We start from the raw sequence: 14,552 nt of genomic DNA, 5'->3' as shown, positions 1-14,552 counted from the left end.
ATTATTTTGAAAGATCTTTTAGTTTTTCAGCGGATGACCATGTGTATTTTCTATAATTCTTCGCATCATTGTTGAAACATGATGTCCTAATCGATCATCACAATTAATTAATATTGAAGAATTATCAACTACTATGTTTGATTTAATTGAACTTATATGTGCATAATGCAATCCGGTAGGGAGCATTGATAGTTTTCTAACTACATATTTTTTTTTCTGATTTATATATGGTAAGACACATATATTTTTCATTTCCTTCATTTATTGTTTGAGTATCATAACCATGTGAATATATCTCATTAAAACGCAACAAATTTCTTTTCGATTGTGGTGAATACAAATCATCATTTATCAAAAAATTTATACCATTAGGTAACAAAAAATGTGCTTTACCACAACCTTTAATCAATTCTACAGGACTTGATATTTTATTCACCATTATTTTTTTTTTGTTTTAGTTCCAAGAAATATATTTTATCTCGGAGAATAGTGTGCGTTGTACCACTATCAGGTATGCAAACTTCCATGGGATTAGTTCCTTGTTTAACTTTGTTCATAGCAGTTTCCATATTTGAACCTCAAAAAAATATGCAATGAAAAAAATTAATGACAATACATATGTAATTTATTGAAAAATATAAGACATGTCATAATTATACAATAAAACATTAGCATATGAACACATGAAAAAATAAAATATTTTACATTTTAATTCCACCAATATATTGATCATTTTCAGAGAAATCATTCAGAAAATATGCAGTATCAAAATGAGTTGAATCACTCAAACGACCATTGTGTTAAGTGAAGTTGATATCTTTTTCTTTCCCCTTTATTGATTCTTTATAGAGCTTACAAAGGTGCTCGATGGCTCGACAAATATGAGACCAATGTCCTGGAGTGCCGCATCTAAAACAAGAACTTTCAAATCGTTTTGAGCGATTTTCATTAACACTTATGTTCTCATGATGTCTTTTCAGTGGGTGGTTCGTGACGCCATTTTGAGATTAGTTATAGAGGTAACTATCTCGATTGTTTTCAAAACCACGGCAACGACCACAACGACTTCCACGTCCATGTCCACCACCACAATCTTGATTTCGACATTGACCAAAACCTTGTCTTTGAATTTGATTTTTGTTTCCAAGTTTAAATTCATTTTTACTTACAACATTTACTTCTGAAAATGTTGTTGATCCAGTGGGTCGGGACTGATGATTTTTCATTTTGTTGTTCTTTTCCGCCACAAGAAGACATGCGATAAGTTCAGAACATCTCGCAAATCTACGCACTCTATATTGTTGTTTTAGAGTTACATTTTATGCGTGAAAAATGAAAAATGTTTTTTCAAGGATTTCCGATTCCATAATCTCATGTCCCCAAAATTTTAATTGCGATATTATTCGATACATCGCCGAGTTGTAATCATTGACTTTTTTAAAATCTTGGAATCTTAACGTATTCCATTCATCACGGGCAACCGAAGTATAACTTTCCTTATATGTTCAAATATTTCTTTTACTTCTTTTCATAAAGCCATGAGATCTTTTTCAATGAGATATTCACATTTTAATCCTTCATCAAGATGTCGACGCAAAAATATTATAGTTTTTGTTTTTTCTTGTGATGATGAGATACCATTTTCTTTAATGGTCTCACTTAGACACAATGACTCAAGATGTATTTCTACATCGAGAGTCCATGACATATAATTTTTTTCCGTAATGTCGAGCGCAACAAATTCGAACTTTGCTAAATTTAACATGGTTGTACTAGAAAAATAACAATGCATTTTATTAGTTAAGTTCTAAATCTATTAATATGACAATAAAAAATAACGGATAAATTATAAGTACAAGCATTCTTAAAAATAAAGAAAAATGCGATGCAGATATTCTCCGATAAATACAAGACTAGTAAGTTTAATAACTAAAATAATTATACAAAATAACCTTTGAAAGAGCCATCTCCTTCTTCTTCAAAAATTTTGATGAAGAAAATTTTTAGAGAGGAATAATAAGTTTGGAGTGATTGAATGTGTTTGTAAAATCATATTTATATAGTAAAAACTAGTTGTTTATGACCGTTACAAAATTTTAAAAAACTAAATATATGTATATGTAAATTTTATGGTAATAATATGATGTATATAATGTTAATCATGTTTAAATAATTATGTATATCGCATCACAATATTATAATAAGGTGTCATAGACTCCTTTTATATAATACTGTAATATTATACAAATATATGTATATAATTATTATGTAACACAATAAAAATATATAAACAGTGAAATAATCACGTAACATTATTATAATGAGGTGTCATAAACTTCTTTTATATAATAACATGATATTATTCAAATATATATACACAATAAATAAAAAGTAACACAATAAATTTATATAAGATGCGTAATAATATAATCACATCACGTTATTATAATGAGACATTATAGATTTTTTTTATATAATAACATGATATTATATATTAAATATATACACAATAAAAATAAATAAATAGTAAAATAAATATTCTTATTTTTGAATATTTTTACCTTTTTTTTGTGTTTTGGAGCTTGAAAAAATATGGAGAACCGAACCTTCGAGTGTCGTGCTGATAACGTGTTAAAAGTAAAAATTTACGGTAAAAAGTAAAAATCTCAAACTCACAAAATATAATAAACTACACATTTTATAAAATTTTGTCTACTCAATTATGTTTTCTTCATAAATTGATAAACCTATTTATAGAATTTTTTTGGAAATAATATAAAAATAAATATATCATTACATATATTATCATACACTAATTTTAAATATTTATAACTTTTATTTTTAACACTCAATCTCTTATTTTTAAGATAATGTGATATGTGGACCAAGTGAAGATAAATTGTTTAGGCACCAAACCTATGTAGTGGAATGAAATTGGACGTGTCATTTGTTGCATCACCGCATTCAACAAATTCTTTATTCCAAATTTTATGTGTTGTCTGTCCATTGATTAGTTGGTGGAACTTTTTATCTCTCCTTTTTGAATATTTTAAAACTAACTAATTAATTGAGTTTATAAATAAAAATTTATATATATATATTAAAAAAAACACGTGAGTAAACAAACATTCGATTTCAAATTTGTGAAGGTTTTTTTTTTTTTTCAAAAACTCATTTAAGAACGTGGTCAATACTGTTTATACTTATAATAAAAAGTAATAATTTTTTTATTTGATTTAGATAAAAGATTTGTTCGAAAATTGACTCGTAACCTGAAAAAAAGGAACCTGGGATTGGGCCAAATTTGGCAGCTTTAAACCCACAGATTTGGAAAGATTATAGTAATGAAAAAGGCTCAATAATTAGTATTATATATAACATTAATGTTAGACAAGCTGAGGGGCATCCCACTAATTCGAAAGCTGACTGGATTACGTTTTGTGGCACTAATCCCAATTGGAGAGGAAGAGAGTTAATGCTATCTATACTTAACGGGTTGTTAATTTAGTTTGGTGCTTTATCTTTCGTGGAAATCATTAAGTGTGATGGTTTAATATAGTTATTGGAATTATCTTGCATTACCAATTATTATTATTTTTTTGTGAGAGAGAACTTGCATCAGTTATTTTTGGGGTGGGTAATAGGTAAATCTACGAGCTTTTTTTAATAGTGTAACATGCAAACTACATCAATCAAGTAAACCTCACTCTTTTATGACAGACTCAAATGAAAAAATGTTGGTAAAAAAATCAAACTCGTGATGATTCATCACATGTTCATCTACTCCACTCACCTCAATAATTCATCTTGTGTTTTGCAATTTAAATGACTAATAAATAAATACATTCCCAACTATAGAGAGAAACAACCTTTTTAACATCAAACGCATGTAATTCGGAAAAAAAAAATTATTTTGTTTACTGCTCTCGATCAAAATCTGGATGCATCATGCATGTAACATCCTTAGATATAATATCCACTACATTGATATGGCAATTCATTCATAAGGACGCAACTTACAAAGTTACACTTGGCACCAAATTCACAGTATCAACATGCCACCCTCAAATTACCTTCACTTCAACTCAGCCATCTTCAACCAAGAAACAACAGCAATGTATTTCTTCGTTCGATGTTCAGCATCTTGAGTTAATCAGAAGTGGCAAAATCTCAACTATCATTCAGTACTATGACTCTATGAGTTGCGACTGGTTTTCTCTTCAATGCCTGATTGTGCAAATTGTAGAGCGTCTTCAACTTTTACTCCTTTCTGAGCCAGCAAAACCATGGAATGATACAGAAAGTCTGCCATCTCAGAAGCTGTCCTTGATGGATTCTCGTTTTCCTCCAGTGTCCGACATAACTCATCTGCCTCCTCTATGTAACAAAAGCATTGAACCAGTCTTTAACGAAATCTTTTAACCAGCTTACAGACCACTCACTTCATTCAGGAAACTTGTATACCACTCTCTTGTAAATCTCTTGTAAATGCACCAAGTACGAGTAGTACAGCTGTAATTAGAACTTGAAATTTTTTGTAAATAAACATCTGCAAAACAAAGAAAATCCCACCTGATTTTTTAGAATAGTAACTTGTTATCAAGGAAGCGCTTAGTCCAGGATGGTTTGCTCTCAAAACTTGAAGTTTCGTTTGCATATAATTGATTCTAAAAAGTACGGAGTCGTTAATGAGAGTTTATTACGATCAGCCTGCCAAAAGAGAAATATATGATAATGTACTATTGAAATCCTCACAGTGATCCAAAAAGATAAAAAAAACTAAACTAATTCTAGTTTGAATAAATACGAAACTCATCATGAAGCTCGACTGTTACATGTGGATCATTTAGGACTTCCTCAACCGATGTATAATAGAAAGTCTCGGATCCAGTGTGGCAAGTTGGCCCATCAGGTTTGCCAAGAAAAATGATCTGGTAAATGAATCAAACTCTCATTCAGACTATAACAGGCACACTCCTAATCTCCTACAAAGATTCAATCACCTGGAAAACAAGAGGAACTTACAGAATCACGATCACAGTCAAGAAAGATATCACAGACATTGATGAAATTCATTGAGGTTTCTCCCTTTGTCCACAAAGTTGATCTTGACCTGCTATAAAAGCCTTTCTAGAGGAAATGGTCGCTAAAAGTGACTCCCTGTCAGCAAACCCTTGCATTAATACAGCTCCGGTGTCAACATTTTGAGCTATTGCCACCACCAAACCTGTCATCCCATTTGATTCCATCCAGCAACGGACTAACCTATACAGGACTAGTTAGAACAAAATGAAACAAACAACAATAAATAAGCCTTAGATACTGCATTATACTATTAATCTTTACAAGACTTGGCAAAATACCATACTGGAACAATTGAACAATACATGTCCCACAGGCATATTAGATCTTCTTATTAGTGATGGAAGTGATTGTAAGATTATTAACCAGAAAATTGATGATCGTGTGGAAATTGTCAACTGCTAAAACTCGGAATAAGTCAAGTGATCACTAGCTTTAAGATAATTAAAACTACTTCTGGTTCATGTCCAAACTGCATATAATGCTTGTAAAATGACTATCTATTTAATCAAAGTAAGCAAGCTCTGAAGATATGCTCAATTGTTCATCTTTATTAAGTTAAATTCAAGCACAAAAACTACCTCAAGTCAAGATCAAGCTAAAAAATCACAAGCATAAGCTCAATGTAAATTCACAGATAACAATCTAATCCAAATGTCGCCATCACTTCACCTTGGCTTCTCCGTGAAAGGCTGGATCCTGAGTTCTAAGGCAAGCATACATCCAGGAGGCCGGGCTTTGTGTTCCCATAGGAGAAACAGAAAGATGACATTTCATAGGAATTCTCGGAAGTTGAAAACATTTAGTGTATGGAAGTGCCATCTATTTTGAACTGCCCTGAAATAAAGAACAATAAAAATTTGTTGTGAATGAGATGCATAAAAAGATGAATGAGTTTAGAAATCGAGCAAAAAAGGCCTGGCGTTGATTCAACATTAATTTCCCAAAAATTAGTTTTTTCCAAATTTCAAATAAGACAAATAAAACAAAAAAAAGAAGAAATTGAACACTCGGATCGCAGAAAAGGTGTCATTGGGATCTAAGCTCCCTAAAACAAGTAATATCTGGAACAAAAACCTCACCTTTACACTGAAAATGAAGATAATTTGCCTTCCTCACTTCTTTCTTTTAAAATTTCTTTTTCTTCTTTCAACAATCCTACAGAAGATTACGCACCATACAGGGTTTAGCTATGTCCTAACCAACGAGTACGGAACTTACCATAATAGTGTGGATGGGCCCAACCGTGTTTCACTTGAATTAAAATAGGAACTATATTCACTTTCAACTTCGTGAAGCCCATTATTGTCAGTCTTCGACTCGACATACGAGACGATGGAAGTAACGGCCTCACCACTTTTAAGCACCCATCGTCTCGTATGTCGAGTCGAACACTGAGAGTAACACCGAGAAGAATTTAGACCAACTGTTGAAGCTGAAAAAAGAAGAGATGGCATCTAATGAACAATTCAAGCAGGAAATGATCAATATCAAACGTGAGGAGATAAAAGGAACACAATTATTTCAAGAGAAAGTGATGGAAATGATGCAAAACGGAGAACACGACAGACAAAGGAGATGGAAGCTGACAAAAAAAGGAGATAGGTGATAGAATTGTACAACTTTTTTTTCCAATAATGTTGAACTTCCTAATAATTTCAGATCTGCAGATTCGATCTGATTTCAGATCTGTTTTGATGTATGAACCGCACAATCATGTGTGTGATTAGTGTTTTGACTGATATATGAACCACTCTGTTGTTGATAATCATGTGTGTGATTAGTGTTAACTGTTTTTTTATTAATCGATTTTATTATTTGATTGATATAGATAACCATTTCATTATTTGATTGTTATTAAATATAAGAAGTTAATTTTTAGTTAGATCCTTGATGAGTTAGCTAAATTAGTTAGTCAGTTTTCTTTAATTTTTGCTTTTCAAGGCACTTCTTTATGTGATTCATCATCTTTGTTCGTAACAATTGATAATCCGTGTTAACCAATGTGATGTTCATTTTTTCACAGTTATTTTAGGTCCAACACTAGCAATCTAAATATATCACGTGCGTGATTCAAGAATAAGTAAAGGTCTCTCAACAGAGTTATTCTCAGTCCTCTTATAGGAGTTGCTTTAGCAGGTTCTGTTTAGCGTTCTCCTTTAGGATAGGGTCATCGTTGATCTTCTTTCAATGTTCATGCAAAGCTTTCGATCTTGTACTCTAGAGAGAGGGGGCGTAATGGAACGCTAACTCAATCTCCATCTTTAAAAGTAGTTCTGTTCACATACTCATTTTCACACATCGGAAATTGAAAGATGTTTTATTCACATACTCGTTTACACAAAGGAAAAAAGATAGGCAGGAAAAACTACCCTTTCTGAAAAATTACATTTGTTGCCTATGTTATCGATAATTAAATGAGTTTAATTGATTGACATGGGCATGTGGCCAGTATTCACAAAATAACAAATAAGTTCGACTCTAAATTAAGAAAAAGTTGTTATCCCATTGTCTAGTATACATCTAAAATATTAAGGATCACAATACAATTTCCACTTTTGGAAAGCTTCATTTTTTTAGGGGTCTCGAAAATAGAATTGATTATATGGACAACATAATAATGAGCTCATTGCACTAGTCATGAAATAATTTCGATTTACTTTTCTGGACTATGATTGGTATGAAATTTTTCATCGGAGTATATCCAGTTACCTATTTAGGAAAGAATTCTAAATCAAGTTAAAAGCATAAACTGCTTATACTCATAAAACCTTAATTAAATCAACTAAGACTCAAAATTAAAATCAATTTTTTTTATTCTCTCTCCTTTATCCTGCACGCCACTTTTTGGAAAGGAGGAATATTTTCTTGTAAAATTTTGGCAATCGATCCATCCACCTCGCTCCTCATACTTTACACATACTATATATCGGTTTGACTTTGTTTATTTTAGATGATATCAAATATCTAGTTTGTATATCTCAAATATTGTCTGATGACATCTGTTTGCGGTAGATTATTTCGGTCGATGAACTTGATTTTGGTAGATCATGTGTAGCAGCAGAGCTTACCGTGTCACATTAGGACAAGTCCTTTGTACCATCCTAGATAGACATTACAAGTTATACTTCTACTCATACATGTTTCTACGTACGGTCGATTTCTATTAATTAAAAAAAATTTAATGAATCGAAAAATTTAATTTGTGCTAAGTTTTTGGTTTTGGTTCTTGGGGAACACCAACAATAGTAAGATAAGGAGAAGATGAAGAAATATATCATCATCATCATGGCGCAATCCCGTTAGTTGCGGGTCGGTTACATGGATCCAAACTAAGCGACTTTCCAGCGTGTCATTTATTAAACCAAGATCAAAGACATTCTCCTTAACTACCTTTAACCAAGTTTTCAAAGGCTAACCCTCCTTCTACACATTTCATTAACATGCCAATATAAGATATGTTAGATTGGGGTCGTTTTTTGTCTCCTCTTCACATGACCAAACCATGTTAGACATTAAAATCCTAATCTTATCCTCCATGGAGCTATACCCAAATAGCTCATAATCATTTCATTCATAATTTTATCCTCGGCGTTTTGTCACACATCCATTTTAACATACGCGTTATTGCCACTGTCATCTTATGCATATGTAGTTCTCTAGCGGCTCAACACTCCGAGCCATAAAACACAGATTTCCATTCAATCTCACAAGCATCCTTCTAACGCACAAGACTCCTAACGTCATCCTCAATTTCATCTACCCACAAGGCTAACCCTCCTTCTACACATTTCATTAATCTGCCAATATAAGATATGTTAGATTGCTGTCGTTTTTTGTCTCCTCTTCACATGATCAAACCATGTTAGACGTTATAACCCTAATCTTATCCTCCACGGAGCTATACCCAAATAGCTCATAATCATCTCATTTATAATTTTATCCTAGCGCGTTTTGTCACACATCCATCTTAACATACACATTATTGCTACTGTCATCTTATGCATATGTAGTTCTCTAGCGACTAACACTCCGAGCCATAAAACACAGCTTTCTTTTCAATCTCGCAGGCATCCTTCTAACGCACAAGACTTCTAATGTCATCTTCCATTTCATCTACCCGGCTTTAATTATAGGGTCTATATCATCTCGAATGTCCGATCTTTTGGATAATAGAAATAGCAAAAACCTTAACACTTTGGGACTTCTCGACCGTCAATCTCAATTGAGCTACTCATTCGCCTAGATTCAAGACCAAAGTTACAAACTAAATATTCTGTTTTTGCAAAGTTAATTCTAAAACATTTACCCTCAAAAGTTTCATGTCATCTATCTAATTTTTTATTTACACATTCTTTAGTTTCTTCTATCAAGACAATATCATCTGCAAATAACACACATGAAGGTACCTAATCATGAATATGTCACGTCAACTCATGCATAACCAAAGCAAAGACGTAAGGGCTTAAAGTCGATCCTTAATGAGTATGTAGTCTGGACTCTTTCCTGCCTGTTCAAATGCTTGACTGATGTATAAAAGATGCATATCAACATAATTTACCAGCAAGGAACAAAAATTTATAAATCAAAGCCAGCCAGGTACGACTACGAAAGAATGTCCGATGGCCGTAATAATGAATTAACGTTGCACAAATTAATACTGCCAGAAAGGACAACGAAGGGCGACAAAAAACAACAATCGAGTTTGTGCAAATATTGCTCCATATGATAAACAAAAATATTTATATATTCATTTTCTGTTAGATGATATCTATTACTTCATAAGCTAAATTGCATCGAATTTTAGCAAGTGAAAAAGTACAAACTACAAAATATTTCCAAGCATTTACTTGGTGTTTTCCTTCAGAACCAAACATTTTCATTGTTGTTTCTTCCCCAAATTCCAAAGTTCAAAACATTGTAAGATGCATAAGCAGAAAAATCGATTAAAGCAACTGCAAAAGAAATCGAACAATCAAAATATATCTCCATTTACAGCTCAATAGATATCCAAGATCAATTCAACACGCAATTTCAAATCAGATTTACATCCACAGTAACAGATAGGACTCAAAAGATCTTCAAACAAACTTGTAGTTTCTAACATTATGTCAATTTGGCAAGCATATTATGTACCGATTAGAATCAGGGATCGCCGAGCCAATCCAAGTTTAGAAGCGGCTTTACGGAGACTGAAGGCCTCGTCTACGGGGTAATGTTTACGAGAGTCGAGGGCTCCGATCAGTCTGAGCCGAAATCGCCCTTCTCCGAAGCCGCATCTGCGCCGAATAGCAGCCATTGGAGCCGAGCCGCTTTAGCTTTTCATCTGCTTCTTTCCTTGAACGATCAGGACACATTTGCGCCTGCGAGTATTTGGGTTTCTGCTCAAATTGGGCGGGCCTCAAATTAAGCAAAGGCCCAATTTCCATTTGAATTTCTTCTTTAATTTACTTGAAATTTCTTTATAGGGGGAGTGGGCATCTTTTTTAAAAAAATGATTTTTCAATTTTTAAAAGGAAAAGTCACTTCGCTGCTGTATGATTGAATATTTATTTCAAGCATTAATCATGGAATTTTATTATATAAATCCATTTCGAAATCAACTTCCAACAAATATTTTGTTAGCCATAGGTGACTAACGCATTAACTTAAATATATTTCATACGATTAATTATCTTCAGTGATATTTGTTGGAACTCAAAAGTATCCAACAAGATGGCATTACCCTTCTGCGTTGCTTATTGGCCAACCGATCAAAACAAACTGTTGGTTCACTCTGTGTTACATCAAGAGATCTATCCTCGTGCAACAAAGAATGCGCACACTCTATTTAATTTAAACTGTCCCGGATGACGCGACAACAAAGAATGTGCACACGCACTTGAGACACTTTGGCCAGCCTAACAAAAAGGCAGACAACGATAAATATTAGTGAACTATATTGACAAGGTTCTCTTTTACTTATATTGATTCCAAGGTCGCACAAGACTTCAGTTTTGCGAGGTTCTAGCATTCTTTAACTTATTTCTCATTTTTTACATTTAGACACATTCTCAAAAGTGAAGGGAATCTGTCTCACCATAAACATGGTGACAAATTTTAGATAGAAGCCAATATCTATGAGCCAAGATTCCGGCCAGGGCTCATCCTCTTTCTCCTTTCGTTGAAGCTACGACTTGAAAGCAACCTTGGAAGGCAACATTGTGAGGACTTCACTGAGTTGTCGTCTGCTTTGAACAATCCATTGGGAGTTCTTTCACTACTGCCCCTAGAGTTAGCTCCAGAGAGATGAGGGGTCCCATTTGTAGATTTTGGATATTGGAGGACTACATTAGTCACCCTAGTTTCGACATTTGCAGGAACCGCATTTTCGCCCCCTGCCGTATTTTCTCGATCAACATACTGGTCAGCATGTAAACTCTCTTTAAACAGATCAGAAAGTCTGTTTTTCTTATCCGGACTAGATGGCGTATGTATGGAATCAAGAGTTCCTTCCACAACGAGTGAATCATTTACTCTTGGGTTACCAACTGAGAAGCTGGGGTGAACTGGAGTATTCCCCCGAGAAGGGGTGAAATCTGCAAATAAAAGGTACCATTATGCAGGGTTAGTTTCATGAAAAGTAATTGATTTTGCCGCGAAGCAAGAATTCTAGTTGGGGCCATGGGGAGGACGGTGGAAGCTGAAGGTCAAATTTTGTTCGCAAAATACAATGCTGTTGGTTTTTTTTTTCTTACCACCATTAACACTGAGAAAGTCATCTTCACCATCTGAATCCAACCAAGGTTGAGAGTCAAAGAAAGCTTCCTCTTTACTACCTGCATAAAAATCAGAACCATCCCACATCATATCATAAATCAATTCATTAAAAGTTATACATCAGAATGCACCGGAGACCAGGAGCCCCAGTGAGTTCTAAATGTAGGCCTTTTTTAAGCCAGAACTCAAACTGTGTAAAATTGGCATCCAGATGGCTTCATTGTCCACAATATAAGAAAACAAACTCGCAACCTTTTCAAATAACTTTATGAACTTTTCATCAAACGTACAAGAACACACAGAGTGCCCTGGGAATCACATGGAAGCAATGTTTAACAACATAGTCTTTTTCCATCACTGTACCAATAATATCAATGAGAAATGTTCAAAACATGTCAGAAGAGGAACAACAACTAGCTCACTATTGTCTGCTACCACAATATCCTGCCCCTTCTTCTCATAGAGTGGCAATCGTCAGAAATTAAAAGAAACAAGTAACTTCGCCAAAGAAATATAACCGCATTCATCAATTCCAATAAATTATTTGTTGAAAGGCCCCATTGGATGGGAGACATACTGTGCAGAGCCTTTAACATCGACAACAATGGCCTTGTCCGTAAAATGACAAGTGTTAGGTTTAGGGAGTCTCTTGTTAGGGTCACTCAGCATTTAGTTTGGTAAATGACAGGAAATGCTTAAAAGTAAAACACAAATCACAGATAATGGATTCAAGAACTTATTTGTAAACGAACAAATATAAGCCATAACAAGAACAGGAAATACAGACCTTCCAAGCATCATGTGCAAAATTTAACGCAAGATTTAAAGGTCATCTTATAAAACTCGGTGCTGTAACTTGTAAGCCACAATATATTTCAAATTTAGACAAAGTAAGGCGGGGGATTTGTCGGATTCCTATATTTATTGTTCATATTATCATGAAGTAAGCCACATGATGAAATAGAATTCGAATGACCTCGATAGTTCACTCACCAACAAGTTGATACGAAATCTTCACACAAAAAACAAACAAAAACCAACCAGGACATACAAATCGAAGGTGTGATATTCAAAACTACAATTTTCACTGACTATACTAGTCCATTCTACAACGGTCAAAGCATTTCGGAATTCTCATTCTTTTAATAAGATAAGATATAATAATCATAAAAATTTCACTAGACGTACATCATAAACGCAGTGGACAAGAAATCAAAATCAAATCTTGGTACAGTACAGTACAGTAGAGTATATAGATATATTGTTTAGAAAAGAAATTTAATGGCGAATCGGGAGTCGTGGAAAAGAACAAACTGGAGACAAGGTAGGCCATCACAGTAAGCTTTATGCATATAACTACAAAAACGCGCCTATGATGAAATTATAAGACGAAAAGGAAATCATGAAAATGATCGCAATACCGGAGCCCGACCACTGAGAGTTGCTTGGCATCACAGCGACGGGGCGATCGCCGGCGTTGACCGTATCGGGGATGAATACCTTGTCATTCTTGGAGCCGAATGAGAGGCGGAGTCTCATGGCAGATTCCGGCTCCCTGTGCACCGAAACACACGAACCCATCAGCACAACCCTACGAAATCATAGATAAGGTTGCCATATTTGTTTTGGGTTACAAGTAGTTTGTTTGAGCTGCTCCACATTTAGACAGAGAGAGAGCAGAAGTGTATGTGAAAACTCATCCGCAGCCAATCAACAAAAATAATTGATTATCATGATAAACTCACTGTGTGGGGTTGATTGATGAAGGATTTGATGAAATCGTCTCGAGCAGTTTATTTCGGCAATAGCATTCGCCTGCGTGGTGTTATCTTGTACTCACTCTACTAGATTCTGAATAAAAATACAAATGTCATTTGGGGTCCATATTTGTGATTTCGTAAATGCCGACAACCGGCTGAAGAAACAAAAATGGGTAGAATTATTGTTACATTATCGTAATTAATACAATATTCTAAATATATAATGAAAATTTAATAACCCAATAAAATAAAATAGAAAATCCCATTTTGAAACCAATAATAATCCAAAATATTTGGGGCATTGCTGGTTCATTGATCTTGGGAAACAAGGTCCTCAAACGTTGGCTTAAAATCCAACAGTTTTCCACTATATTGTTGATCCCTCAAATCTGTGTAAGACGATCTTGAGAAGTGGTTAATCTTTCGAATTTATAGTCCATGATCCCATATCATAATGATGGGACCTCGAGGATATGGCTAGTTCCTTGACCTTGTGGCTGGTGATCCCCCATCATACAAGTATTTTCTCATATTGCATGACGCATTCTTCTTATTATAATTATGACCTCCGCTGTTTGATCGAGTTATTTTGAATATCAACGAGTTATTTTGAATATCAACTTTTTTTCCAAAAATTTGATCGTTAGGTATCTAACATTTTCTGATAGTCTATGTTGGTGTACTAGCTAGACTCCTATATTCTACTTTATTTCTTTGTTTATTATCAACCGGATCCCTATTTATTCTATCCCACCGAGTATTTAGATGATACGGTGCTCCAGCATGTTACTCCCGATACTCACTTTAGACACTCCATGAACAATTGTATCATCATGCTTCATATTGTGCATAGACCAATCACGAGCCACATATGGATTTAACTACCAACTACATGATTTTTAGTCCTTGAAACGATATCGTCATCTATTTTCTCAGTTGATGTGCATCTTT

The 14,552-nt window shown here is 34.0% G+C and overlaps 1 protein-coding gene, 1 long non-coding RNA gene and 1 pseudogene across 2 annotated transcripts; 1 reads left to right on the top strand and 2 right to left on the bottom strand.

Moving 5' to 3' along the window:
- Nucleotides 1–3,870: 3,870 nt before the first annotated feature.
- On the bottom strand, nucleotides 3,871–10,486 carry LOC142531906 (histidine biosynthesis bifunctional protein hisIE, chloroplastic-like; annotated as a pseudogene).
- On the top strand, nucleotides 6,513–7,896 carry LOC142532651 (uncharacterized). Its single transcript, XR_012816632.1, has 2 exons — nucleotides 6,513–7,117; nucleotides 7,161–7,896. It is a non-coding gene; the product is annotated as an uncharacterized LOC142532651 (long non-coding RNA).
- Nucleotides 10,487–11,019: 533 nt separating the features above from the next.
- LOC142531112 (uncharacterized protein At3g27210-like) lies at nucleotides 11,020–13,651 on the bottom strand. Its single transcript, XM_075637496.1, has 3 exons — nucleotides 13,263–13,651; nucleotides 11,820–11,900; nucleotides 11,020–11,660 (listed from the first exon to the last, which is right to left on the bottom strand). Exons 1-3 carry the CDS (start codon nucleotides 13,420–13,422, stop codon nucleotides 11,200–11,202), a joined length of 702 nt encoding a protein of 233 aa, XP_075493611.1. The 5' UTR covers nucleotides 13,423–13,651; the 3' UTR covers nucleotides 11,020–11,199.
- Nucleotides 13,652–14,552: the final 901 nt, after the last annotated feature.

This window comes from Primulina tabacum, chromosome 1 (assembly GCF_025594145.1).
Source record: "Primulina tabacum isolate GXHZ01 chromosome 1, ASM2559414v2, whole genome shotgun sequence".
NCBI classification, from domain to species: domain Eukaryota; kingdom Viridiplantae; phylum Streptophyta; class Magnoliopsida; order Lamiales; family Gesneriaceae; genus Primulina; species Primulina tabacum.
This window is presented reverse-complemented; position numbering and strand designations above follow the sequence as displayed.